The sequence below is a fragment of the Nomascus leucogenys genome, chromosome 25 (assembly GCF_006542625.1).
Source record: "Nomascus leucogenys isolate Asia chromosome 25, Asia_NLE_v1, whole genome shotgun sequence".
Taxonomy (NCBI): Eukaryota; Metazoa; Chordata; class Mammalia; order Primates; family Hylobatidae; genus Nomascus; species Nomascus leucogenys.
The window spans coordinates 18,804,103-18,829,204 of record NC_044405.1 but is presented as its reverse complement, the minus strand read 5'-3'; the positions used below and the strand labels follow the sequence as shown (position 1 = coordinate 18,829,204).

General features: G+C 47.6%; 2 protein-coding genes across 6 annotated transcripts in view; one reads left to right on the top strand and one right to left on the bottom strand.

The window, feature by feature from the left end:
• The window catches only part of TMEM50B (transmembrane protein 50B), a 62,531-nt gene extending 48,305 nt beyond the window's left edge, over window positions 1-14,226 (top strand). For 3 of the 5 annotated variants that reach the window (XR_004028565.1, XR_004028567.1, XR_004028568.1), the window contains exons 9-11: window positions 6,774-6,857; window positions 9,612-9,816; window positions 13,913-14,216. The gene's annotated coding sequence lies outside the window, so the exon portion shown is untranslated. Of the gene's footprint in view, window positions 1-6,773; window positions 6,858-9,611; window positions 9,817-13,912 lie in introns of all 5 variants that reach the window. The other 2 variants (XR_004028566.1, XR_004028569.1) reach the window with 2 other exon arrangements.
• Window positions 9,171-25,102, bottom strand: part of IFNGR2 (interferon gamma receptor 2) — a 37,192-nt gene continuing 21,260 nt past the window's right edge. The window contains exons 4-7 of the mRNA XM_030806000.1: window positions 19,985-20,133; window positions 14,378-14,537; window positions 13,844-14,001; window positions 9,171-9,871 (exon numbers count right to left, since the gene is read on the bottom strand). Of these exons, the coding sequence (XP_030661860.1) occupies window positions 9,737-9,871; window positions 13,844-14,001; window positions 14,378-14,537; window positions 19,985-20,133 (602 nt within the window). The 3' untranslated portion in view covers window positions 9,171-9,736. The remainder of the gene's footprint in view (window positions 9,872-13,843; window positions 14,002-14,377; window positions 14,538-19,984; window positions 20,134-25,102) is intronic.

The window sequence follows — 25,102 nt, the reverse complement described above, 5'->3', positions numbered from 1 at the left end:
AGCTTTTTGCCACAAGGTGGCATGCCATGCTAAGAAAAACAAGACTTCCAAGTTTAGAGCCTGCCAGAGCTTTTTTTTGTAGCACTTTTATCACAGCTTAAGTAATTTTACGTAGGGTTTTGGATAGCAGTAAGTGCCTCTTCAATTCTTTTAGCTGTGGCAGATACGATATTTTAAATTTCTTTAAGTATGGCAGGACAGGCTGCCTAGCCCCTCATGGATTATGCCAGCCTAGAGAGCGCTGGGTCTTTGATTTGGGGAGCATGTTGACCTCTTCCCCACCCCAGAGGTCTAGACATAAAACCAGAGAGCTCTCCAAAAAGGATGTAAATTGTGCTCTTTTCCAGCAGCAGTTTCTGTGGTTTTTTTTTTTTTTTTTTGAGACTAGGTCTCACTCTCACCCTCCACCTCCCAGGCTCAAGCGATCGTCCCACCTCAGCCTTCCAAGTAGCTCAGACTACAGGTGCATGCCACTACATCCTGGCTAATTGTTAATGTTTTGTAGAGTTGGGGTTTCACCATGTTACCCAGGCTGGTCTCGAACTCCTGGGCTCAAAGGATCTGCCTACCTCAGCCTCCTAAAGTGCTGGGATTACAGGTATGAGCCACTGCACCCAGCCAGCAGTTTCTTTTCTTTCTTTTTCTTTTTTTGTAAAGAAATGGAGTCTCACTATTTTAGCCAGGCTGGAGTGCAGTGGCTTTCACAGGCATGATCATTGCACACTTCGACCTGGAACTCCTGAGCTCAAGTGACCCTCCAGCCTCAGCCTCCCAAGTAGCTGGGACTATAGTACAGGTCTGTACTCCAACAGTTTCTACTCCTGGTGCCAAAAACATTATTCAGTGTGATCAACGTACTTCCCTCCCACCATGGAAGTTGTGAGTTTAGAAATTAACCTTTTTTTTTTTTTTTTGAGACAGGGTCTGGCTCTGTCACCCAGGCTGGAATGCAGTGGTGTGAGCTCGGCTCACTGCAACCTCCGCCTCCTAGGCTCTAGAGATCCTCTCACCTCAGCCTCCTGAGTAGGTTGGACTACAGATGCATGCACCATGCCTGGCTAATTGTATTTTTTGTAGAGACATGGTTTCACCATGTTGCCCAGATTGGTCTGGAGCTCCGAGCTCAAGCAATCTGCTCACCTCAACCTCCCAAAGTGCTAGGATTGCAGGCATGAGCCACTGCACCCAGCCTGAGATTAACTTTTTATGTTGAAATTACATCAGACTTAGCAGGAGAGTTATAAAAATAGCACAAAGAGGCCAGGCATGGTGGCTCATGCCTATAATCTCAGTGCTTTGGGAGGCCAAGGTGGGCGGATCACCGGAGGTCAGGAGTTCAAGACCAGCTTGGCCAACATGGTGAAATCCCATCTCTACTAAAAATACAAAAATTAGCCGGGCGTAGTGGCAAGTGCCTATAATTCCAGCTACTTGGGAGGCTGAGGCAGGAGAATCGCTTGAACCCAGGAGGCGGTAGTTGCAGTGAGCCAAGACCCTGCCATTGCACTCCAGCCTGGGCAACAGAGTGAAACTCCATTAAAAAAAAAAAGCACACAGAATTCCCGTATAACCTTCAGATTCCCAGAAGTTAACATTTTAACTACATTTGCTTTGGTCTGTTATTTTAAATGTTTGGCAGCATGTTGCAGATGTGACGCCTGTTTACTTACCCTTGAATCCTGTGTGTATTTCCCCCCAAACATCACTGCAATACGATGCCAAAGTCAGAAAATTAACATTGATACAGTACTTTGTGCCTTATTCAAATTCTTCAGATTACCCCTGTAATGTACTTTATAGTAAAGAAAAAAACCTCTATTTTTCTGTGGCAGGATCCTGCCTATGGTCACACATTGCATTTAGTTGTCATATCCCTGCAGTGCCTCTTACATTTGGAATGGTTCTTCAGTCTTTGTCTTCTGTGACTAGGCATTTGGAACTCGAGTGGCTTATGTATCAGGGCTACTAGCAGTTGCTGTGTGCCTTTGTGTTCTGTTTAGGTCGACAGCACTGGTGGGGTTGTGCGGTGCACAGCCTACAGGAATGTACCCACAGCCCCGACTACTGGTGCTCCACATATTTTAGTAGTTAGCATGGGGCTGGCCACTTGAGAAGTGTCTGGATCTGGAGGACACTTTGAAGGTACTCACAGTTGTACTAAGGGTCACAGCAAAATTTCAGAAAGTAAATAGTCAAGAAACACATTAGTTTGATTGATTAATTGAATTTTATGCCAGGCAAAATTTTGTACCTGCCCATCTCCAAGGACCTCAGGGTCCTCCTGCCTGGACTTAACAGCTCTTTAAGGGTTTGACCCTCTCTTAGGCTTTTCAGATACAAAAATACTCTTATAACCCACAGAGAATAGATCAGATATTTTTATTCACCTGAATGTAGAAATGAAATGAGTTGAATTAATATTTACAGTTATTATACATTGTTACTCATACCACTATTTAATTTCAAGGAAAATCATTAGTATCATATGTTGTGCTTTTTGTTTTGTTTTGTTTTTTTTTTTTTTTTTTTTTTTGAGACAGAGTCTCTGTCTGTTCGCCCAGGCTGGAGTGCAGTGGCACGATCTTGCTCACTGCAACCTCCGCCTCCCAGGTTCAAGCGATTCTCATGCCTCAACCTCCCGAGTAGCTGGAACTATAGGCGTGCACCACCATGCCTGGCTAATTTTTGTATTTTTGGTAGAGACGGGGTTTCTCCATGTTGGCCAGGCTGGTCTCGAACTCCTGACCTCAAGTGATCTGCCTGCCTCGGCCTCCCAAAGTGCTGGGATTACAGGCGTGAGCCAGCGCGCCTGGCCACATATCATTTGATGTTTATGTTGTAGCTAGGTATATGAATGTAAAGTAACCCTGAGGGTCTGCCTCCCTCCTCTTTTTTTGATAACTGAGGGGCCCAGAGAAGCGAGTGCTGCCTGTATTTCTACAATGGGATGAATTTTTAGGCTATCATTTTTTAGGAATGTCTAGGTGTCATTCCTAGATCATCTTCCTAGAGCATTGGCAAGTTGCCCTGACCAGAGTCCTCTCCTTAGCAACGGGCGGCTCTGAGGCCCCAGGTCTCAAGTACCCACTCTGACCAGTTTACATACCCTCCCAAGCGTAGCCAGCTGTTTTCCCTCACCACAGACTGGAAACAAGGAGAAAGACATCACTTTCACTTCATTCCCATGGGATAGTCCTTGAGTCTCAAGGGAGGCTGGGAGCGGCAGTAAAGGGCAGGGAGGCGTGACTGCATCTCCCGAAAATGCTGGGGTGGAGTCTCACTTCTCACCAAACAGAAGGACAGCTGGGGATGTTCTCATCTCAAATAGAGACTATTTGGCAAACAGCAAATATATTTTGAAGGGCTCTGGGTGCCTCAGAGATGTGACTGCATAGTGTGGAAGTTGTCAGAATCAAAATGGAGTCACTTGTGCTTCAAACAAACAAACAAAAAACGCTGACAAATAGAGCTGGGGAAGGCCATGAAGGATTCTCATGCAAAAATGCTTGATAACAAAAATGATCACAAGGCCAGGTGTGGTGGCTCATGCCTGTAACCCCAGCACTTTAGAAGGCCGAGGTAGGTGGATCACTTGAGGTCAGGAGTTCGAGACCAGCCTGGGCAACATGGCAAAATCCCGTCTCTACTAAAAATACAAAAAATTAGCCAGGCATGGTGGCGGGTGCCTGTAGTCCCAGCTACTAAGGAGGCTGAGACAGGAGAATTTCTTGAATCCGGGAGGCAGCGGTTGCAGTGAGCTGTGATTGCATCACTGCCCTTCAGCTTGGGTGACAGAGCAAGACTCTGTCTCTAAATAAATAAATAAATAAATAAATAAATAAATAAATAAAAATGATCACAAAAGACTGCAAAAATCTCAACCTTGCACAAAGCCCTTCACAGCCTTACACAAAAAACACTTTTATGAGGATATCTGCCCAACAACTGCCTTTGTAACCTTGGAATGGCATCCCCCTTGCTATTGATCCTTATAGCCAAGGATAATTATCTTAAAACAATGATCTAATCCTCATTTTTCCTTTAAGAACCTTTGTTTTCCTTCACCTGCCTAAATATGTACATAGTTTACTCTGGCACATGTGTTCCCCTTGTAATACCCTATTCCCAAATCAGTATCATTTTCTTTCAGAGAGCCTCTCTCTGTTGTGGCGCTTCAAAGACATAGTGACCATAGTGACTATGCAGGTTTCTTTAAATGTTATGTACCAAGAAGTCCTTTTTTTTTTTTGAGACAGATTCTTGCTCTGTTGCCCAGGTTGAGGTGCAGTGGTGCCATCTTGGCTTATTGCAATGTCCACCTTGTGGGTTCAACCGATTCTCCTGCCTCAGCCTCCTGAATAGCTGGGATTACAGGCACCTGCCACCGCGCTGGGCTGATTTTTGTATTTTTAGTAGAGATGGGGTTTCGCCATGTTGGCCAGACTGGTCTTGAACTCCTGACCTCAGGTGATCCGCTCACCTGAGCCTCCCAAAATGCTGGGATTACAGGTGTGAGCCGCCGTGCCCTGCCAGACGTCCATTTTATGTGATTTAAACGCTATGGACAGAGACGTTATTTATTTTATTTTATTATGTTATGTTATTGTTTTTCGAGACAGAGTCTTGCTGTGTCGCCCAGGTGGAGGGCAGTGGTGTGATCTCGGCTCACTGCAACCTCTGCCTCCCAGGTTCAAGTGATTCTCCTGCCTCAGCCTCCTGAGTAGCTGGGATTACAGGCACACATCACCACGCCCGGCTAATTTTTGTATTTTTAGTAGGGACAGGGTTTCGCCATGTTGGTCAGGCTGGTCTCAAACTCCTGACCTCATGATCCCTCCTGCCTCAGCTTCCCAAAGTTCTGAGATTACAAGTGTGAGCCCCCACACCCGGCCTATTTTATTATTTTTGAGACAGAGTCTCGCTCTGTCACCAGGCGTGCAGTGGCACGATCTCTTCTCACTGCAACCTCTGCATCCCAGGTTCAAGCAATTCTCCTGCCTCAGCCTCCTGAGTAGCTGGGACTAGAGGCGCATGTCGCCATGCCCAGCTTTTTTTTTTTTTTTTTTTTGTATTTTAGTAGAGACAGGGTTTCACCATGTTGCCCAGGCTGATCTCAAACTCCTGAGCTCAGGCAATCCGCCCACCTCGGCCTCCCAAAGTGCTAGGATTACAGGCATGAGTCACCACACCTGGCCAGAGACGTGATGTTAAAAGATATAAATGTCTCAGAGGCAGATGACCCAAGCCCTGGCTAGGAACTGAGATGTTCCCCAGGAAGGTAATTGCTGAGGGGGAGGCAGCGCTGGTTTCTTCAGTGTAGCATATCGGCTGCTGTCCTACAAAGTCTCCTTTCTTTGCCCCTACCATGGCTCCAGCTCCTGCCCTGGGGCTTCCCCTCTCCACCCCCATGCCAATCAGCTCCTCTGAAGCTTCCCTTTCCTTCACCTTCTGGGTTCTTTTTATTCTTTTCTTTTTTGAGATGGGGTCTCACTGTGTCACCCAGGCTGGAGTGCAGTGGCATGATCTAGGCTCACTGCAACCTCAGCCTCCCAGGTTCAAGCAATTCCCTTCGCTCAGCCTCCTGAGTAGCTGGGATTACAGGCATGCACCACTATGCCCGGCTAATTTTTGTATTTTTAGTAGAGACGGTGTTTCACCATGTTGGTCAGGCTGGTCTCAAACTCCTGGCCTCAAATGATCTGCCCACCTTGGCCTCCCAAAGGTCTGGGAATACAGATGTGAGCCACTACGCCCAGCTTACCTTCTGGGTTCTAATAAATACTTATGAACACTGAAATTTGAATTTCATACAATTTTCATGTGTGATGAAATACTCTTCTTTTGACTTTTTCTCTATTCCAAGATGTAAAAGCTATTCTTAGCACACGGGTTTTACAAAAACAGGGAATGGGCTGATTTGGCAAGTAGGTTATGGATTATGCCCTGTCAACGGATGATTTATAAGTGCTTCCAACTCAAAAATGTTGACTATGTACTTAGCTCGACTTTATTTTATTTTTCTTGAGACAGAGTCTTGCTCTATTGCCCAGGCTGGAGTGCAGAGGTGCCATCTCAGCTCACTGCAACCTCCGCTTCTCGGGCTCAAGTGATTCTCCTGCTTCAGCCTCCCAAGTAGCTGGGATTACAGGTGTGAGCCATCACGCCTGGCTAATTTTTGTATTTTTAATAGAAACAGGTTTTCGCCATGTTGGCCAGGCTTGTCTCAAACTCCTGACCTCATGATCCACCCACCTCAGCCTCCCAAAGTGCTCAGATTACAGGTGTGAGCCACTGCGCCTGGCCTTGACTAGTGTAAATACTAATCCCATCAATTAGTCATTTATTTTACTAAGGAGAATGAGGCATTTCATTTCAGAAAATACTAAGGCTAGGCACAGTGGCTCACACCTGTAATCCCAGCACTTTGGGAGGCTGAGGTGAGCGGATCACCTGAGGTCAGGAGTTCAAGACCAGCCTGACCAACATGGTGAAACCCCCATCTCTACTAAAAATACAAAAATTAGCTGGGTGTGGTGGCATGCACCTGTAATCCTAGCTACTCTGGAGGCTGAGGCACAAAAATTGCTTGAACCTGGAAGGTGGAGGTTGCAGTGAACTGAGATTGTGCCACTGCACTCCAGCCTGGGCAACAGGGTGAGACTCTGTCTCTAAATAAATAAATAAACGGGGTGGCACAGACGCACTTACCCTAACAAAGTTGATCTGCCCTCTGTCCTGCTGGGCTCAAACTCTTTCCTGTTCTTCTGCTATAGATGTATCCTCCATTCCTCGCTGGGCACTATCCTGCTGCCCAACAGAAGCAGCTCTTCTGTCTCCGATTTCCTGAACGGTCGAAGGTAAGTCTTTACAATTCCTATCTACAACCTCTTCCTCCAAACTTGTCTACTTAAGGTGCACCTAATGCATACAACAGATGCTTCACAGGGAGACTTGCGTGCATGGGGTGGGAGTTGGCCTTGTTTTTCTAACTCTTGCCACTGCAGACAGCACGGTACACAATACTTGAGAGAGTTAGCCACTTTTGCCGGGCGCGGTGGCTCATGCCTGTAATCTCAACCCTTTGGGAGGCCAAGGCGGGTGGATCACGAGGTCAGGAGTTCGAGACCAGCCTGGCCAACATGGTGAAACCCCATCTCTACTAAAAATACAAAATTAGCCAGGCCTAGTGGTGCATGCCTGTAATCCCAGCTATTTGGGAGGCTGAGGCAGGAGAATTGTTCGAACCTTGGGAGGTGGAGGTTTCAGTGAGCCAAGATCGTGCCACTGCACTCCAGCCTGGGCAACAGAGCGAGACTCTGTCTCAAAAAAAAAAAAGAAAAAAAAAGTTAGCCACTTTCTTACCAGCAGTACAGGGCCCCAACGGAGGGAGAGAAGGTGGCTCCATTGACTAGTGCTAGAAGCTTCATAAAGCTCTAGGTATTGTCACCTCTTCCCATTGTCAAGACAGGGCTACCGGCAGGGCTTCTTCCTAAAGCAGCGTGATGGCAGCTGTGGCCCTTTGCGTGGGAGATGGGATGAATCTACACATCCATTTTCCAAATGGGAAGAGTCATATGAATGGATTTTTATTTTTTATTTTTATTATTATTTTTGAAACAGTCTCACTCTGTCACCAGGCTGGAGTACAGTGGTGCGATCTCGGCTCACTGCAACCTCCGCCTCCTGGGTTCAAGAGATTTTCCTGCCTCAGCCTCCCGAGTAGCTGGGACTACAGGTGTGCACCACCACGCCCAGATAATTTTTGTGTTTTTAGTAGAGACAGGGTTTCACCATGTTGGTCAGGATGGTCTCGATCTCTTGACCTCGTTATCTACCTGCCCTGGCCTCCCAAAGTGCTGGGAATACAGGTATGAGCCACCATGCCTGGCCTATTTTTTATTTTTTTTTGAGATGGAGTCTCACTCTGTTGCCCGGGCTGGAGTGCAGTGGCACAATCTCGGCTCACTGCAACCTCCCAGGCTCAAGCAATTCCCCTGCCTTAGCCTCCCATGTAGCTGGAATTACAGGTGCCTGCCACCACACTCAGCTAATTTTTGTGCTTTTAGTAGAGACAGGGTTTCACCATGTTGGCCAGGCTGGTCTCGAACTCCTGATCTCAGGTGATCTGCCTGCCTCGGCCTTCCAAAGTGTTGGGATTGCAGGTGTGAGCCACCGTGCCCAGCCTATAAATGGATTTTAAATACATATCCTTTGAACAACAGAGCCCGACAATACTGACACAATCAGATGACTTGCATGCTCAGTGGATAACACTACTATTGATTAATCAGTTAATTCTCTTTATTGCCCACAAATCCCTGCCTTGGTCAACACAGTGTGACTTGTCACATATAAATGAAGTGCTAATGTGCCTTCTGCAAATCCCCATTATAACTTTTATATTTTTGAGACAGGGTCTCTCTTGCTGTGTTGCCAAGGCTGGAATGTAGTGGTGTAATCGTTGCTCATTGCAGCCTTGAACTCCTAACTCCTAGGCTCAAATGATCCTCTGGTCTCAGCCTCCTGAGTAGCTGGGACTACGGGTGTACACCACCACAACTAGCTAATTTTTTATTTTTTGTGAAAACAAGGTCTCACTATGTTGCCCAGGCTGTTCTCAAACTCCTGGCCTCAAGCGATCCTCCCATCTTGACCTCCCAAAGTGCTGGGATTACAGGCATGAGCCACCATGCCCAGCCCTTTTTTTTTGAGATAGGGTCTCGCTCTGTCTCCCACGCTGGAGTGCAGTGGCATCATTTCGGCTCATGGTAACCTCCGCCTCCCAGGCTAAAGCATCCTCCCACTTTAGCCTCTCAAGTAGCTGGGACTACAGGTGCATGTCATTGTGCCTGGCTAATTTTTGCATTTTTCATAGAGACAGGGTTTCACCATGTTGCCCAGGCGGGTCTAGAACTCCTGGCCTCAAGTGATCCACCCACCTCAACCTCCCAAAGTGCTGGGATTACAGGCGTGGGCCACCACACTAGGCCCTGGCCTTCTTTATAACCTTTAGAGGATCAAGTGACATCCATAGGAAGTGTTTGCTGAGTTCCCGTGAGGCCTCAGTAGCTCTAGCAGGTGTTATTTAAGAAAAAACAAGTTTAGATTGAGTAATTTTAAAAAGCTGAAATTCTGCAGAAGATAGGCTACAATAAAGAAAAGACTTCACATAGACTTTAAAAAACATGCACCATACAATCTTTTATTTCTAGTTTAAAAACAAAATCTTAAATTACTAGGAGTATATTTACAAGATTAATTACATTTTAAGCCAGCACACCATGGACATACATGAAGGGCCACTCAGTGTCCCTTGCTGGGACAGGTTGTGTGACCTGCCCGAGGGGCTCTGGCTCATTTGCCAAAGTCAAGAAAAAGACCAGGTCTTCTGACTGCTCAGCCCAACCAATAATGAAAAAAGTATCAGAGATGTGTCATATCCATTCTGCTAACAAGCAATTACATGGCTTTTTAGTGTTTAAGAGAAGCCTTAATTTTCCTGGGATATCTCCGTAGAATCATTCTGGAAACTTGTTTGATTTTGAAAATTCTTCAAGAAAAAAAAAAAAAAAAGTCACCCCCATGAGACCTGCTGTCTCTCATGTCTGCAGGGACAGGCCTTTTGGAGGCAGGAAAAGGGAATACTGGTCTCTGGAAAGTCCAGACAGAATTCCGGCAGCTCTGATGGCTCGATGATCTCTTCCAGGGAGCCGGTGGGCTAGACCCATGCTTTGGTTCAAAGTGTTTGGAAAACATCTTCTTGCTCCTTTTCTGGAAACGAGATAATGGATACAGAGTCCCAGACATCATCCTTTGGTGAGCTGTCCTTGTCCAAGGCCTCTAAGATGGGCTGAGTTGGGTCCTTTAAATACTTGAGGAGGTTGGAAAGCAAAATTGTAATTAGTTTACCAGTTCAATATACCAGACCTTTTAACTTTAGTTTTTTTTTTTTTTTTTTTTTTGAGATGGAGTCTCACTTTGTCGCCTAGGCTGGAGTGCAGTGGTGTGATCCCAGCTCACTGCAACCTCTGCTTCCCGGGTTCAAGCGATTCTCCTGCCTCAACCCTCTGAGTAGCTGGGACTACAGGTGCCCACCACCTCGCCCGGCTAATTTTGTATTTTTAGTAGAGACAGGGTTTCACCATGTTGGCCAGGCTGGTCTCAAACTCCTGACCGCAAATGATCCACCCATCTCAGCCTCCCAAAGTGCTGAGATTACAGGCGTGAGCCACTACGCCTGGCCTACTGTAGTTTTAATTGGTATAGTTGTTATTTTATTCAGATATAAGTTGATTCTGTCCACCAATGACATAACTTTTTTTTTTTCAACAATGAAACAATTTTTTTTTTTTTTGAGACGGAATTTCACGTTCTTGCCCAGGCTGGAGTGCAATGACACGATCTCGGCTCACTGCAACCTCTGCCTCCCAGGTTCAAGCGATTCCTCTGCCTCAGCCTCCCAAGTAGCTGGGATTACAGGCATGCACACCCCACCCTGCTAATTTTGTATTTTTAGTAGAGACGGGGTTTCTCCATGTTGGTCAGGCTGTCTCGAACTCCCGACCTCAGGTGATCCGCCCGCCTCAGCCTCCCAAAGTGCTGGGATTACAGGTGTGAGCCACTGCACCCAGCAACAATTTTTTGTGTCATTGTTGAGTCAGTCTCTCTTTCGCCCAGGCTGGAGTGCAGTGGCGTGATCTCGGCTCACTGCAACTTCCGCCTCCCGGGTTCAAGCAATTCTCCTGCCTCAGCCTCCCAAGTAGCTAGGATTGCAGGCATGTACCACCACGGCTGACTAATTTTTTTTTTTTTCTTGAGACAGAGTCTTGCTCTGTTGCCAGGCTGGAGTGCAGTGGCGTGATCTCGGCTCACTGCAACCTCCGCCTCCTGGGTTCAAGCGATTCTCCTGCCTCAGCCTCCCGAGTAGCTGGGACTACAGGCGCATGCCACCATGCCTGGGTAACTTTTGTATTTTTAGTAGAGACAGGGTTTCACCATGTTGGCCAGGATGGTCTTGATCTCCTGACCTCATGATCCACCCACCTCAGCCTCCCAAAGTGCTTGGATTACAGGCATGAGCCACCACGCCCGGCCAACAACTTCTAATAGTTGAATACTCCTTACCCCTCATCTCAGTAATCACTTTAATACTCATCCCAGGGCCGACCATGTTAATATGCTGAGAGTGTAAAAGGGCAAAACTCAGGAAAAGCAAGTTTCGTTTTTTTCCTTCTGATTTTCTGATTGGAAGAAAAGCAAGTTCTTCCTTGCAACCCTCAGTGTAGGCCTGTGGGTTATTAATCTTAAGACGTCTCTAAAATTGTAACCTTTCAGTGAAGAAGGGACTGGGGGCTCTTGTTCAGCTGTGATGGGGAAAAAAGGGGCAAGTTCACAAGCATTGGTCTCAGGCACTCCACCCCTCCCCTCACACCAGCGCACAGCAAGCAGAGAATCTGGGAGGGAGGGACTTAGGCCTTAACATAAAAAGGGGTGTTTCCCAGCGATTAATTTCTCTTTTGCTCCCGCAGGCTTTAGGCTTAGCCATAGATTCACCAAGTTACCAAGAATCTAGTGTCTAGCTCTTGGAAATGCTGAAAGATACTGAAAGACAATGAGCTTGTAGCTGACTGACTGAAAGAGGAACAAAACCAAAACATGTACCCTTGTGAAACCCCAGAATTATAGGTGAAACATGATTCACTGTTCCCATGTAACTGAGAGACCTTTGGTGGATGTTCTTTATGCTTTCCTAGAAAAGTGAACTGACAGGCCTGTGTTTTCTGTTCATGTCTCAGAGGAATGACTCATAGTATATTTATATTCATGTACTGGGGCTCAGCTGGTAGTTCTACCAGGAGAGAGAGAGATTATTACTGCAAGTAAGATTCTGAGACCTGTTAGGAGCTGTGATTTTGTGACAATATTAACCAAGGAGATTCTAGTAGGGAATCTGTGTACTGCCTATGTACCTACAATACATCATGGCAGATGAAGGAACAAGTGACTGGGGTTCTTTCTGAAAGTGCCACTATGTTTCTGCAGACTTGGACCTTATCTAACATCTGTTCATCCCACATGTAACCGAGTAACATTCTGTTTCCAACACCTTTACTCTGGGTTTACCCAAGAGTAATGTGAAGCCTCCAGAAGCAAATGCTTTTTATTTAATTTATTTTATTTTTTTGAGATGGAGTCTTGCTCTGCCACCCAGGCTAAAGTGCTATGGTGCGATCTTGGCTCACTGTAACTTCCACCTCCTAGGTTCAAGCAATTCTCCGGCTTCAGCCTCGCATGTAGCTGGGATTACAGGTGCCCATCACCACACCCGGCTAATTTTTGTATTTTTAGTAGAGACAGGGTTTCACCATGTTGGCCAGGCTGGTCTCGAACTCCTGACCTCAGGTGATCTGCCCACCTTGGCCTCCCCAAGTGCTGGGATTACAGGTGTGGGTCACTGCGCCCGGCTGCAAATGCTTTTTAAATGTTCTTCTCTCAGCTCACCTCTGATCCCCAAAATGTCCTGACCGTGTCCTCAGAAGGCCCAATGGCCTCACAGAGCCTCAGGGGGCTGGGGTTATGCAGGAAAATAAAGACTTTCCACAAGACCCAAGCTGCTGTTCTTTCTCAAGTCTTTTCAAATATTAGCAATACCCACTGGGCAATGGGTGCGCGGGGCCTGGCACTCACAGCTCTGGGTGTTGACTCTGCCTTAGGGCCCTCCTAAGCACCCTGTGGGCCCCAAAGCTCAAGCTCCTGATCACTGTCTCCACCGCCTTCACGTCCTCCAGCCAGGTCGCTTCCCTGGCGTATTCTCCAGACAGCAGAGGAGACCTGCTGCCTCAGAGAGGGGCCTACTGCAGCCAATCTCCAGGCCAGGCCAGGCCACCTTTTTGGCCAACCCCATGCCATTAAAAAAAAAAAAAAAAAAAAATTAAATTGTGGTAAAATACACATAACATAAAATGTACCATCATAACTCTTTTTAGGTGTACGTCGGTAGTGCCAAGCACATTCACATTGTGCAATCATGACCACCATCCATCTCCAGAACTCTCTACAGCCCCAGAACTGAAACTCTGGCCCCATTCAACACGAACTTCCCACTTCCCTCCCTCCACCACCACAACCACCATTCTACTTCCTGTCTTTATGGATTTGATGACTCTGGGGACCTCATTTAAGTGGAAGCAGACAGTATCCTTTTGTGACTATCCTACTCCACTCAGCATAATGTCCTCAAGGTCCATCCGTGTGGTAGGATACGTCACAATCCCCTTCCTTTCTAAGGCTGAATGATATTCCATCGTATGGAAAGACCATCCATTGATTTATCTATTAATCCTTCAACGACACCGGAGTGCTTCCACCTTCTGGCTGTTGTGAATCGTGTCAGTATGAACATGGGTGTACAAACAACCCCATACCATTTTTAACCCAAATCTCTGTGTCCACGGCTTTGCCCACAGCTGCACTCTTAGGGGTTGCCAGGGGCAGTGGGGCCCTTGTGTGTCACCATTAAGATGTCTACGTGGCCGGGCGCAGTGGCTCACGCCTGTAATCCGAGCACTTTGGGAGGCTGAGGTGGGTGGATCACTTTAGGTCAGGAGTTCGAGACCAGTCTGGCCAACATAGCAAAACCCCATCTCTACCAAAAATACAAAAATTAGCAGGCCATGGTGGTGAGCACTTGTAATACCAGCTACTCAGGAGGCTGAGGCAGGAGAATCGCTTGAACCTGGGAGATGGAGGCTGCAGTGAGCAGAGATTGTACCACGACACTCCAGCCTGGGCAACAGAGCAAGACCCTGTCTCAAAAAAAAAAAAAAAATGTGTGCACACGTACCTCTTCTATCTGTAACGGGATGCTTGGTGGAGTGTGAAACCAGTATTTAATCAGACCTCTGTATTTCAGGACCAGGAAGAAACAGGCTCCTGCCAGCACCAACAGCAATGAAAATGTTCCCACAGAGATCAGGATGACTTGCTGAAGCTCAGTGGAGGCTAAAACGAGGACACGAAAGTGAACAGAATGATCTTCCCACACACAACACAAACATCAGTTAATGTTCCATCCATGCTGCTTAAAGAGCATTCCTGTCCTAGTAAAATGGGCAAGTCCCCCTACCCCCACCCTCCCCTGGTATGCTTACATGAATAGCTAAAGTCAATCCTGTAATGAAATAAAGCAAGCGGTAGCTGTCTGGCAGCCTCCACTACCAGATCTCAGCACAAGCTCATTATTCCTGCAGTTCAGCACTCTCTTCTCACTGGGTCTCCCCACTCCCACCACCCATGACCTCATAAGCATTCCCCGATTTCACTATTGGAGGAGTATTCTTTTCCCAGTTCAGAAAGGACATGAGAAGGTATATTTTACCATCTGCCATTGTTTCGTAGCAAGATGTGTTGCTTAAATGCCCGACTCTAAAGATGTTACTTTTGTTCCAAAGCAGTTGTGCCTGGACTTGTAAACAGTACACTCTGAAGGGTTTTAAGTTATCCAGTGAAATGGAGTTACTTCTGAAAGGGCCTTTGACCTGTTTTAAAAACATCACAAGCACACATGTAAATGAACACGGCCAAGCTGCCTACATCTTTCCTGATGTTTCCTCAAATTCACTGTGAACATGACAACCAAAGGAGAACAAGATGCCATTTTTAGCGGGTCACTGGCTGGCAGTGGACACATTTTATGTGTGAAAATTGGTGTGTTGTGTGGCCAAAGAGGCTGATAGCTTTAGAACTGTGTTTCTGTCTGTGAGGTCTCAGAGTGCCCATTGTAGTAACTAGACTTCAGTAAATTCCAATTTCTAGGATAACCTTTTTCTCCTTTAAAATTAACATTTTGGGCTGGATGGGGTGGCTCACACCTGTAATCCCACCACTTTGGGAGGCCAAGGTGGGCGGATCACCTGAGGTCAGGAGTTAGAGACCAGCCTGGCCAACATTGCAAAACCCGGTCTCTACTAAAAGTACAAAAATTAGCTGGATGTGGTGGTGCACACCTGTAATCCCAGCTACATGGGAGGCTGAGGGAGGAGAATCACTTGGACCAGGAGGCAGAGGCTGCAGTGAGCCAAGACTGCACCAGCCTGGATGAAGAGCAAGACTCCATCTCAAAACAAACAAACATTTTGTATTTCTTTCTTTTTTTTTGTTTGAGATGGAGTTCCGCTCTGTTGCCAGGCTGGATTGCAACGGTGCGACCTCGGCTCACTGCAACCTCTGCCTCCCAGGTTCAAGCAATTCTCCTGCCTCCAGCTCTTGAGTAGCTGGGATTATAGGCACCCACCATCATGTCCGGCTCATTTTTGTATTTTTAGTAGAGACAGGGTTTCACCATGTTGCCCAGGCTGGTCTCGAGCTCCTGACCTCAGGTGATCCACCTGCCTCGGCCTCCCAAAGTGCTGGGATTACAGGCGTGAGCCACCGTGCCTGGCCAACATTTTGTATCTCATGGTTAATCTAGATACCTCAAGTTAGTCAACAGAGAAAAAATTATTCTGGGAAATGTTCCCTTCATTCCAACCCTGCTTCTAGTTTGACCAAAATGTGCTTGATCCTCCTATAGTTTCAGCTAAAATGACCTTAGGGATTTATGTCATCAGGAGACAACTGGACCCTAGACTCTAGGAAGGTTCTGTGTCTCCTCTGCGCATCCCTCTGCTGCCTCGAGCAGAGCTTGCTGCCTCCCCACCTGGTCTTCCAGGCAATGGCTCCTAATGTCCTGGCAAGGTTGTCATTGTCCCATACCAAAGTGGAAAACAGCGATACCCTATTGTGGCAGTATAGGGTTTCTTGCAAAGAACTGTTTTCTAATTTTGAGATACAATATAATCCACTGCAGCCACATGAAATGGTGGTATAACATATGCTTGAAAACATGGGAAGACAAGGCTGCTAAATTGTTAACTGAAAAAAGGCAGATTATTCAAATACAGAACATGTTATTATTTTTTAAAATACAAAAATAGGCCAGGCATGGTGGCTCATGCCTGTAATTCCAGCACTTTGGGAGGCTGAGGTGGGAGGATTACTTGAGCCCAGTAGTTTGAGCTTGGGTAACATAGTGAGACCCCCTCCCTCCGTCTCTACAGAAAATAAAAAACAATAATAATAATAAGCCAGTCATGGTGGTGCATGCCTATACCCAGCTACTCGGGAGGCCAAAGTGGGAGGATGGCTTGAGCCTGGGAATTGGAGGCTACAGTGAGCTATGATTGCACTACTGCACTCCAGCCTGGTCTAAAAAATCAAAATTAAAAAAATATAAAAATAATTGTATGATCTACGAATAGTAGTATTACTTGATGGTTTTACATTTTCTTTTCTTCTGTTTAATGGTGTTGGACTGCCAGGGCAGAGGAAGACACGATTTTAAGGACAAAAATTCCCTTTGGGTTTATTTCAGCATTCAAATGGAATTCCTAAAATTCAGAATCACAGACTGCAGAAGAGCTAACGTAACAGGCCTAACACTAATGCCCTTAGAAGGGCCTGATTTCAAGGTCGACCCTTAGGTGACATGTGGGAATTTGTTTTTTTTTTTTTTTTTTTGAGACGGAGTCTTGCTCAGTTGCCCAGGCTGGAGTGCAGTGGCGTGATCTCGACTCACTGCAACCTCCACCTCCCAGGTTCAAGCAATTCTCCTGCCTCAGCCTCCTGAGTAACTGGATCACAGGTGCCCACCACCACGCCTGGCTAATTTTTGTATTTTTAGTAGAGATGGGTTTTCACCATGCTAGCCAGGCCTGTCTCGAACCCCTGACCTCAAGTGATCCACCTGCCTCGGCCTCCCAAAGTGCTGGGATTACAGGTGTGAGCCACCGCGCCCAGCCTGGGAATTTGGATTTCAAGTTTATCCCTCCCATTCCCAAACTGGTAAGGTGGCTTACTGTCCTTACACTGTATGCACAATGTGTCTTCTTTATGAGGAGCATCCGCTTTCCTTCTGGGAGTTGGAATTTTGGCATACGCTACACAGAGGGTGCGTATGTGGCTAGCCCCCAGAAAAAACCCTGGGTGCTGGGTCTCTCATAAGCCTCCCTGGCAGACAAAACAGTTCACAGGTACAGTCACAGCTTGCTGGCGGAGGAATGAAGTGTATCCTGCGTGACTCAGCTCAGGGAGGCCTCCTGGAAGCCTACCCCTGGACACCTGCAGACTTTCCTCCATGTGCCTCTTCCCTTTACTGATTTTGCTTTGCATCCTTTTGCTGTAAAAGATCAGAGTGTGGGCCAGGCACAGATGCGGAGGCTGAGACAGGAGAATCTCTTGAACCCGTGAGCCGAGATTGTGGCACTGCACTCCACCCTGGGCGACAGAGTGAAATTCTGTCTCAAAACAAAAGAAATCAGAGTGTGACTCTGTGCTGAGCCCTGGGAGTCCTTTGAGCGATCTAGGGTGAGTCTTGGGGACCCTAACACACAGACTCACAGCTGGAACAAAGATTACATTGGTGGCTTTCAGAGTCATTTTCATCCTTGAACCTTTTGATCATGGAAGCCAAGTACAGATGCTCTGGTCAAATGGAGGAAAGGGACTTGGGGGCCCTCACGGCTGCTCCTCTTCACAGGCTCCAGCTTATAGCTCAGTTGTTTCATTTTTTTTTTTTTTTTTTTTTGAGATGGAGTCTCGCTCTGTCACCCAGGCTGGAGTGCAGTGGTGCAATCTCGGCTCACTGCAAGCTCCGCCTCCCGGGTTCACACCATTCTCCTGCCTCAGCCTCTCCGAGTAGCTGGGACTACAGGCGCCCGCCACCACGCCCGGCTAATTTTTTGTATTTTTAGTAGAGATGGGTTTCACCGTGGTCTCGATCTCCTGACCTCGTGATCCGCCCACCTCGGCCTCCCAAAGTGCTGGGATTACAAGCGTGAGCCACCGCGCCTGGCCAGTTGTTTCACCCGGCCAGTTGTTTCATTTTATACACAAAGCTGCAGCCCAGAGAGGCTAAGTGACATGGTGCTAAGCGGGTCCCGGGCAGCGGAAGCCTGTTCTGTGTGCTCTTCATTAGGGCACGCTGCTCAACAAGGCTGGCCCCTGGGTCCTGGAGCTGAGTCCTCCAGTGCTGGGCAGCCCTGCCCAGCTGTAGGATACAAGTGGCAACTCGCCCTCTGGGGGCCGACTCAGTGCAGAGAAGTGGATGGACTCCATCCTAAAAAAAACAAAAGTATGGGTGGGCCCTTGGGGAGGGAGCATGGCAACACGGTGCCCTCGAGTGAAGAAACCAACCAAAGGGTGGAGAAAAACGTGGCCAGAGCGCCCATCCCATCTCTTGCATTTCTGGCACCATATCCGGTTGGTGAGGACAGACTTGGAAGAGGCAGCCTCTCTCTTGTGGATTCTGCCAGGCTCCCTCTATTCTAATCGACCCAGATCTTGAGCTCTGATTTGGAGAAATGATTTTTCCCTATTTCCTAGATGCTAAGTCTGTTTTTCAGTGAGTCTCACCGTTCCCAGTTTCATATTCCCCATAATGAAATGAAGAGGAGGCTGGGAACAGGGGCTCATGCCTGTAACCTCAGCACTTTTGGAGACTGAGGTGGGCAGATCGCTTGAGACCAGGAGTTCGAGACCAGCCTGGGCAACATGGCAAAACCCCATCTCTATAAAAAAAATTTAAAAATATTAGCCAGGTGTGGTCGGCACAGGCCTGTAGTTCCAGCTACTCGGGTGGCTGAAGTGGGTGGATTGCTTGAGCAGGGAGGTAGAGGTTGCAGTGAGCCAAGATTGTACCACAGTACTCTAGCCTGGGCGACAGTGAGACTGTCTCAAAAAAAGAACAATAATTAAAAAAAAAAAAAATGAAGGAGAAGTGCAGATACAAAGTGTGTGGCAGAAAAAGATGGTGGTCAAGAGCAGGGCTCTGAAGCTAGGCGTCTCTGCTCTGCTCTGCCAGTGATTCGCTGCTGACCTGAGGCAAGTCACTTAACGACTTGGATTCTGTCTCTGCAAACGGATTAGTATAAAGATGAAATGGGCCGGGCATGGTGGCTCATGACTGTAATCCCAGCACTTTGGGTGGCCAAGGTGGGCAGATCACCTGAGGTCAGGAGTTTGAGACCAGCCTGACCAACGTGGCGAAACCCTGTCTCTACTAAAAATACAAAAACTAGCTGGGCATCGAGAACGAAACTCCAGCTCAAAAAAAAAAAAAAAAAAAAAAAAAAAAAAAGATGAAATGAGATGAAGTATCTAACATTCTGGCCCAGAGCCAAACACAAAGGACGCTCTCAATAAATGTAAGCTCTTATTATCAAAAACCATAATAATGTTGAATTTAGGAAATCATGAAGTTCACATAGATAACAGAACCTCCTTAAATGCAGCTAGGATAATTTAGGCACTGGAGATGCTTCAAGACCATCATGTTTTTTCCTATACTCCCCGAGGCTGACCAGGCCCCTCTGATGTCATGCACCTCTGTCAACGTGATCACCTGCCACAGCCCCTTGTGGATTGCATTTCTGACCAATCTAAGCACCTGCAGTTCTCCACGTGTGCCACGCCTTCTCATACCTGCTGGTACTGCTCTCTAGAAAGCTCTTTCTCCGTTTCCCCCCCCGATTTCACATGTGCCCTTTTCACAAACTGTTCAAACGTTTATACAGTTAAGCCTTGCAGACTGTAGTTGTGGATTCCTCATGTAGAAGCAGGCTCACTAAAACCTCCTCCAAACTACAGAGCGTGGCAAAGGCATCGTAAGCAGGGCACCGGCAAAGTCTGGACCCCACACAAGGGACACAGAGTGACATCAAAGGATGGCCGGCCCTTCAGATCGGCCTGGCGGAGGGAGGTCTCAGCAAACTGAGTGGAAAAACAGGTCTTGAAGAGGACAATGAAAACAGGCTCAGGGCTCAGCCTGTATGGGGACACGGGGACATGGGGACACCCGGTTCTTGCCCATGTTAAAGGTTTCTTCCTTTTGCTACGCCAGAAACTGCAAAGAAAAGAAAATCCAAACAAAAAAGAAACATGCTCTTGCCTGTTGGGTTCTTCCTTTTTCCCAGTAATGGACATAATAACAAAAAAAGGCCGTGGAGGTATCAGCGATGTCAAAGGGAGAGGAGAACCTGATGATGAGGGAGCCTTCTCCTGGGGTCACCTCAATGTTTTTTGGAGGCCCGACAGTCACTGAAAAAGAATTACAAAGAGAAAACCACACACATACACATATGTTTTATAGATATAATACAATGTATTATATAATGCCATATATATATATATATATATAGTGGGTGTAGATATATACACACACATTTTTATCTATTTATTTATTATTATTTTTTCGAGACGGAGTCTTGCTCTGTCGCCCAGGCTAGAGTGCAGTTGTGCGATCTCGGCTCACTGCAACCTCCACCTCCCGGGCTCAAGCAATTCTCTTGCATCAGCCTCTCATGTAGCTGGGATTACAGGTACACGCCACCACACCCGGCTAATTTTTGTATTTTTAGTAGAGACAGGGTTTCACTATGTTGGCCAGGCTGGTTTCAAACTCCTGACCTCAGGTGATCTGCCCACCTTGGCCTCCCAAAGTGCTGGGATTACAGGCGTGAGCCACCGCGCCCGGCCATATTTCTATTTATATATGCAGTGGGGTTGACTTCGGATGCACAAGACTACAAGAGGCGGCTCTAGGTGTGAGGCTGCCTTCAAGTCAGCCTCCAGGTGGAAGGAGAGGCCTCGAGGCAGTCCACAGTGTGGCCCACAGCAAGTCCCTCTGGCTCCTCAGGGGGCAGCTCGGATGCCAGAAGGTGAGATTCCACCAGGCAGGTGCAAAAGCCTCCCTGACTGAAAGGCCGCCAGAGCCAGTATCTCTTACTACAATTCCCTAGGAGTTGTTTCCAGGGCCTGCGCAAAGGACATGCCCAATTACAAGAATCACTGTGCCCAGCAGATCCTAGAGATATGGCTTTCTACCAGGTATTTAGGATTGTCACAGCGGAGATGCAGTTTACCAATCAGAGGCCATGTGACCATAAGCAGTGCCACCTAGTAACATGGTTGACATGACACCTTTAGCGTCAGCTTTCCAGAGAAACAAAACTGGGAGGTTTATGCCGGGCGCGGTGGCTCACGCTTGTAATCCCAGCACTTTGGGAGGCCGAGGCGGGCGGATCACGAGGTCAGGAGATCGAGGCCACGGTGAAACCCGTCTCTACTAAAAATACAAAAAATTAGCCGGGCGTGGTGGCGGGCGCCTGTAGTCCCAGCTACTCGGAGAGGCTGAGGCAGGAGAATGGCGTGAACCCGTCAGGCAGAGCTTGCAGTGAGCCGAGATTGCGCCACTGCACTCCAGCCTGGGCGACAGAGCGAGACTCCGTCTCAAAAAAAAAAAACAAACAAAAACAAAAAAAAAAACTGGGAGGTTAACCAAAGGTCAAATTTTCCTGCAGAGGAGAAATGATTTTGCTAGTCCTTACCTACAATATATATAAAATTCCAATATAACTGAGCAAAAGTGGTGTTTATAAACTTTATGTACATTTGTCTCCTAGCTTCTTGTAATACTATGTATATTTATTTATTAAAAAAATTTTTTTTGAGACAGGGTCTTGGTCTGTTGCCCAGGCTGGAGTGCAATAATGCAATCGTGGCTCATTGCAACCTCGAACTCCCAGGCTCTAGTGATCCAACCACTTCAGCCTCCTGAGTACCTGAGACTACAGGCCCGTGCCACCATGCCTAATTTTTTTTTTTTTTTTTGTAAAGCTGGAGTTTTCCCATGTTGCCCAGACTGGTCCTGAACTCCTGGGCTCAAGTGATCCTTCTGCCTCGACCTCCAAAAGTACTGGGATTCCAGGCGTGAGCCACCACGCCCATGCTATATTCAAACACAATAACAGAGAAGTGTTGCCATGGTAAGTCTATTTGTTCAGGCTTTTCACATAATTCACAGGTCAGGCTAGGACTGTGACTCATGATGTGCTATCAATGAGGGGTTATCAAGCGTTTATTAAGTAAGCAGGCACATTGTATAATTCACCAGAGAAACTCATAGCAAACTACAGGGTGGGTCCTCGAAGTTCTAGGAGACCAATGTCTGCACATTTTACACAAGGAGACAATCCTGTCACTGTGTGTTCACAACAGCGGGGCTGGATTCTCTCCCCTGGGCACCCCAGGTTGGTGAGGGTTAGGTGTATGATCTGGCCAAGCTTCTCTCTGTGCAAAAGAACTGCTGAGTTTGTAGCTGTGCCTCCTCATTTGTTCTGGTGGAGGTGCTAAGTCCAGACAACTCCCAGTGGCAGAAGTGGGGTCAGGCCTGGCCCACCACCAGCCACAGTGATGTTCGTGTATTGACTGCTAGTGACAAAATGCTCTTCCACTCAGCCTGCTCAGGGACGCCAGCACACACGTTCTCCAGCTTCCCTTGTCCCAGCTAAGTGTGCAGAGTGTGCAGAAGCGCGTTGCAGAAGCACCTGCAGGGCCTGGCTGTAGGACACATTCTTTGGGCATCTCCATTAGCACGTGGGAGTGTGGACACCAGCCACAGCTGGCCACTGCACGGCTGAAAGCACAGGGCTCAGACCTGCCCTTCTGAAGAGAGTCCCGGCCTGGAATCTGACATGAACCCAGTAAACCTCATCTAGAGGGGAGAACAATCTGCCTCCTCTCACAGCACCGGAGGAAGGCTGCCTCCAGGGAACACCGGATGACAATGTGTGGAGCCTCCAGGTAAATGGCCTTTCCACGAAGCCTCTCACGATCAGTGCCGCTGCCAAATAAGGGTATCCTGGGCCGGGCATGGTGGCTCATACCTGTAATCCCAGTACTTTGGGAGGCTGAGGTGGGCGGATCACTTGAGGTCAGGAGTTCAAGACCAGCCTGGCCAACATGGAGAAATGCCGTTTCTACTAAAAATACAAAAATTAGCTGGGCATGGTGGTGCATGCCAGTAATCCCAGCTACTCAGGAGGCTGAGGCAGGAGAATCGCTTGAACCCGAGAGGCGGAGGTTGCAGTGAGCCGAGATCGGGCCACTGCACTCCAGCCTGGGTGACAAGAGTGAAACTCCATCTCACAAAGACAAAACCAAAATTAACTGGGGTGTGGTGGCCCATGCCTGTAATCCCAGCTACTGGGGAGGCTGAGGCACGAGAATCACTTAAACCTGGAAGCAGAGGTTGCAGTGAGCCGAGATCGCTCCACTTCACTCCAGCCTGAGCGACGGAGTGAGACTGTCTCAAAAAACAAAACAAAACAAAAAAACAAATAAGGTTATCCCCATTTCTCGGATGAAGAAACGGAAGCCGGGAGGTGACACTACTTGCCCAGAGTAACACAGCCAATACATGGCAGAGTTGGGATATGAACCCAGGCAGGGGTGATGCTAAAGCCTGCCCCCTCCAACCACCATCTCACTCCTCCACTTGGTAAACCACCTTCATATCCATTACTGATTCTAATACCACCAGCAGAGGTGAAAGTGGCAAGTGTGACGTGAGACCACCACTGTATCAAGCTTTTCAAGCATGTGGGCAGAGAACAGCAACCCAGCCAGTAACTAACAGAAACATGGGTGCTTGACTCCGGCCGGGAGTGGCAGCTGGCTGGTGCTGGACCCACTGTCACAATACATCCTGCTTCTGTTACGTTCTCTTGATCCCTGGGCAGTGGGGGTTAAGTATCATTCCTTTTTTTTTTTTTTTTTTTAATGACGGAACCTCGTTCTGTCACCCAGGCTGGAGTGCAATGGTGTGATCTTGACTCACTGCAACCTCCACCTCCCAGGTTCAAGAGATTCTCCTGCCTCAGCCTTCCAAGTAGCTGGGACTACAGTCGTGTGCCATCATACCCGGCTAACTTTTGTATTTTTAGTAGAGATGGGGGTTCCACCATGTTGGCCAGACTGGTCTCAAACTCCTGACCACAGGTGATCTGCCTGCCTCAGCTTCCCAAAGTGCTGGGATTGCAGGGGTGAGCCACCGCACCCAGCCATCCTTACTTCTTTGCATACTCCTAATTCCCACTTATTTGACACTTTATAGCTCAAATGGAGGGTGGTTTAGCACCCAAGGACAAATGGCTTGTCCACAGCAGACAAGGAGCCAGCAGGACCGCCCTGTCTTCTCTGTTTCTGTCCCTCACAGCACCTAGCACAAACCACTGATTAAAAAAAAAAAAAAAAAAACTTAAAAAAAAATAGAGATGGGGTCTTGCTATGTTCCCCAGGTTCGTCTTGCTCTCCTGAGCTCAAGCGATCCTCCCACCTCAGCCTCCCAATGGGCTAAGATTACAGGCATGACCCTTTCTAAAAAACTTTTTATTGGCCGGGCACGGTGGCTCTCATGCCTGTAATCCCAGCACTTTGGGAGGCTGAGGCGAGAGGATCATGAGGTCAGGAGCTCGAGACCAGCCTGGACAACATGGTGAAATCTCGTCTCTGCTAAAAATACAAAAAATTAGCTGGGCATGGTGGTGGGTGCCTGTAGTCCCAGCTACTCGGGAGGCTGAGGAGGGAGAATCACTTGAACCCGGGAGGCAGAGGTTGCAGTGAGCTGAGGTCGCGCCACTGCACTCCAGCCTGGGCGACAGTGCAACACTCCATCTCAAAACAACAACAACAACAAAACAAACTTTTTATTACAGAAAATTTCAAACACATAGAAAGTAGAGAGAAGATCGGCCAGGCGTGGTGGCTCACACCTGTAATCCCAGCACTTTGGGAGGCCGAAGCGGGCAGATCACGAGGTCACGAGATTGAGACCATCCTGGCTAACACGGTGAAGCCCCGTCTCTACTAAAAATACAAAAAATTAGCCGGGTGTGGTGGCGGGCACCTGTATTCCCAGCTACTCGGGAGGCTGAGGCAGGAGAATGGCGTGAACCCAGGAGGCAGAGCTTGCAGTGAGCCAAGATCGCGCCACTGCACTCCAGCCTGGGCAACAGAGCGAGACTCCATCTCAAAAAAAAAAAAAAAAAAATGCAGAGAGAAGATCATTAACAAACACTCATGTACTCATTACCCAACTGAATCAACCGTCAACTTATGGCCAATTTTGTTTCTTCTACGCCTGGAAGCTTTGTCCTTGTCCCTCCTGTTCTCTGGATTATTTTGATTTGTTTTTTTTTTTGAGATGGAGTTTCACTCTTGTTGCCCA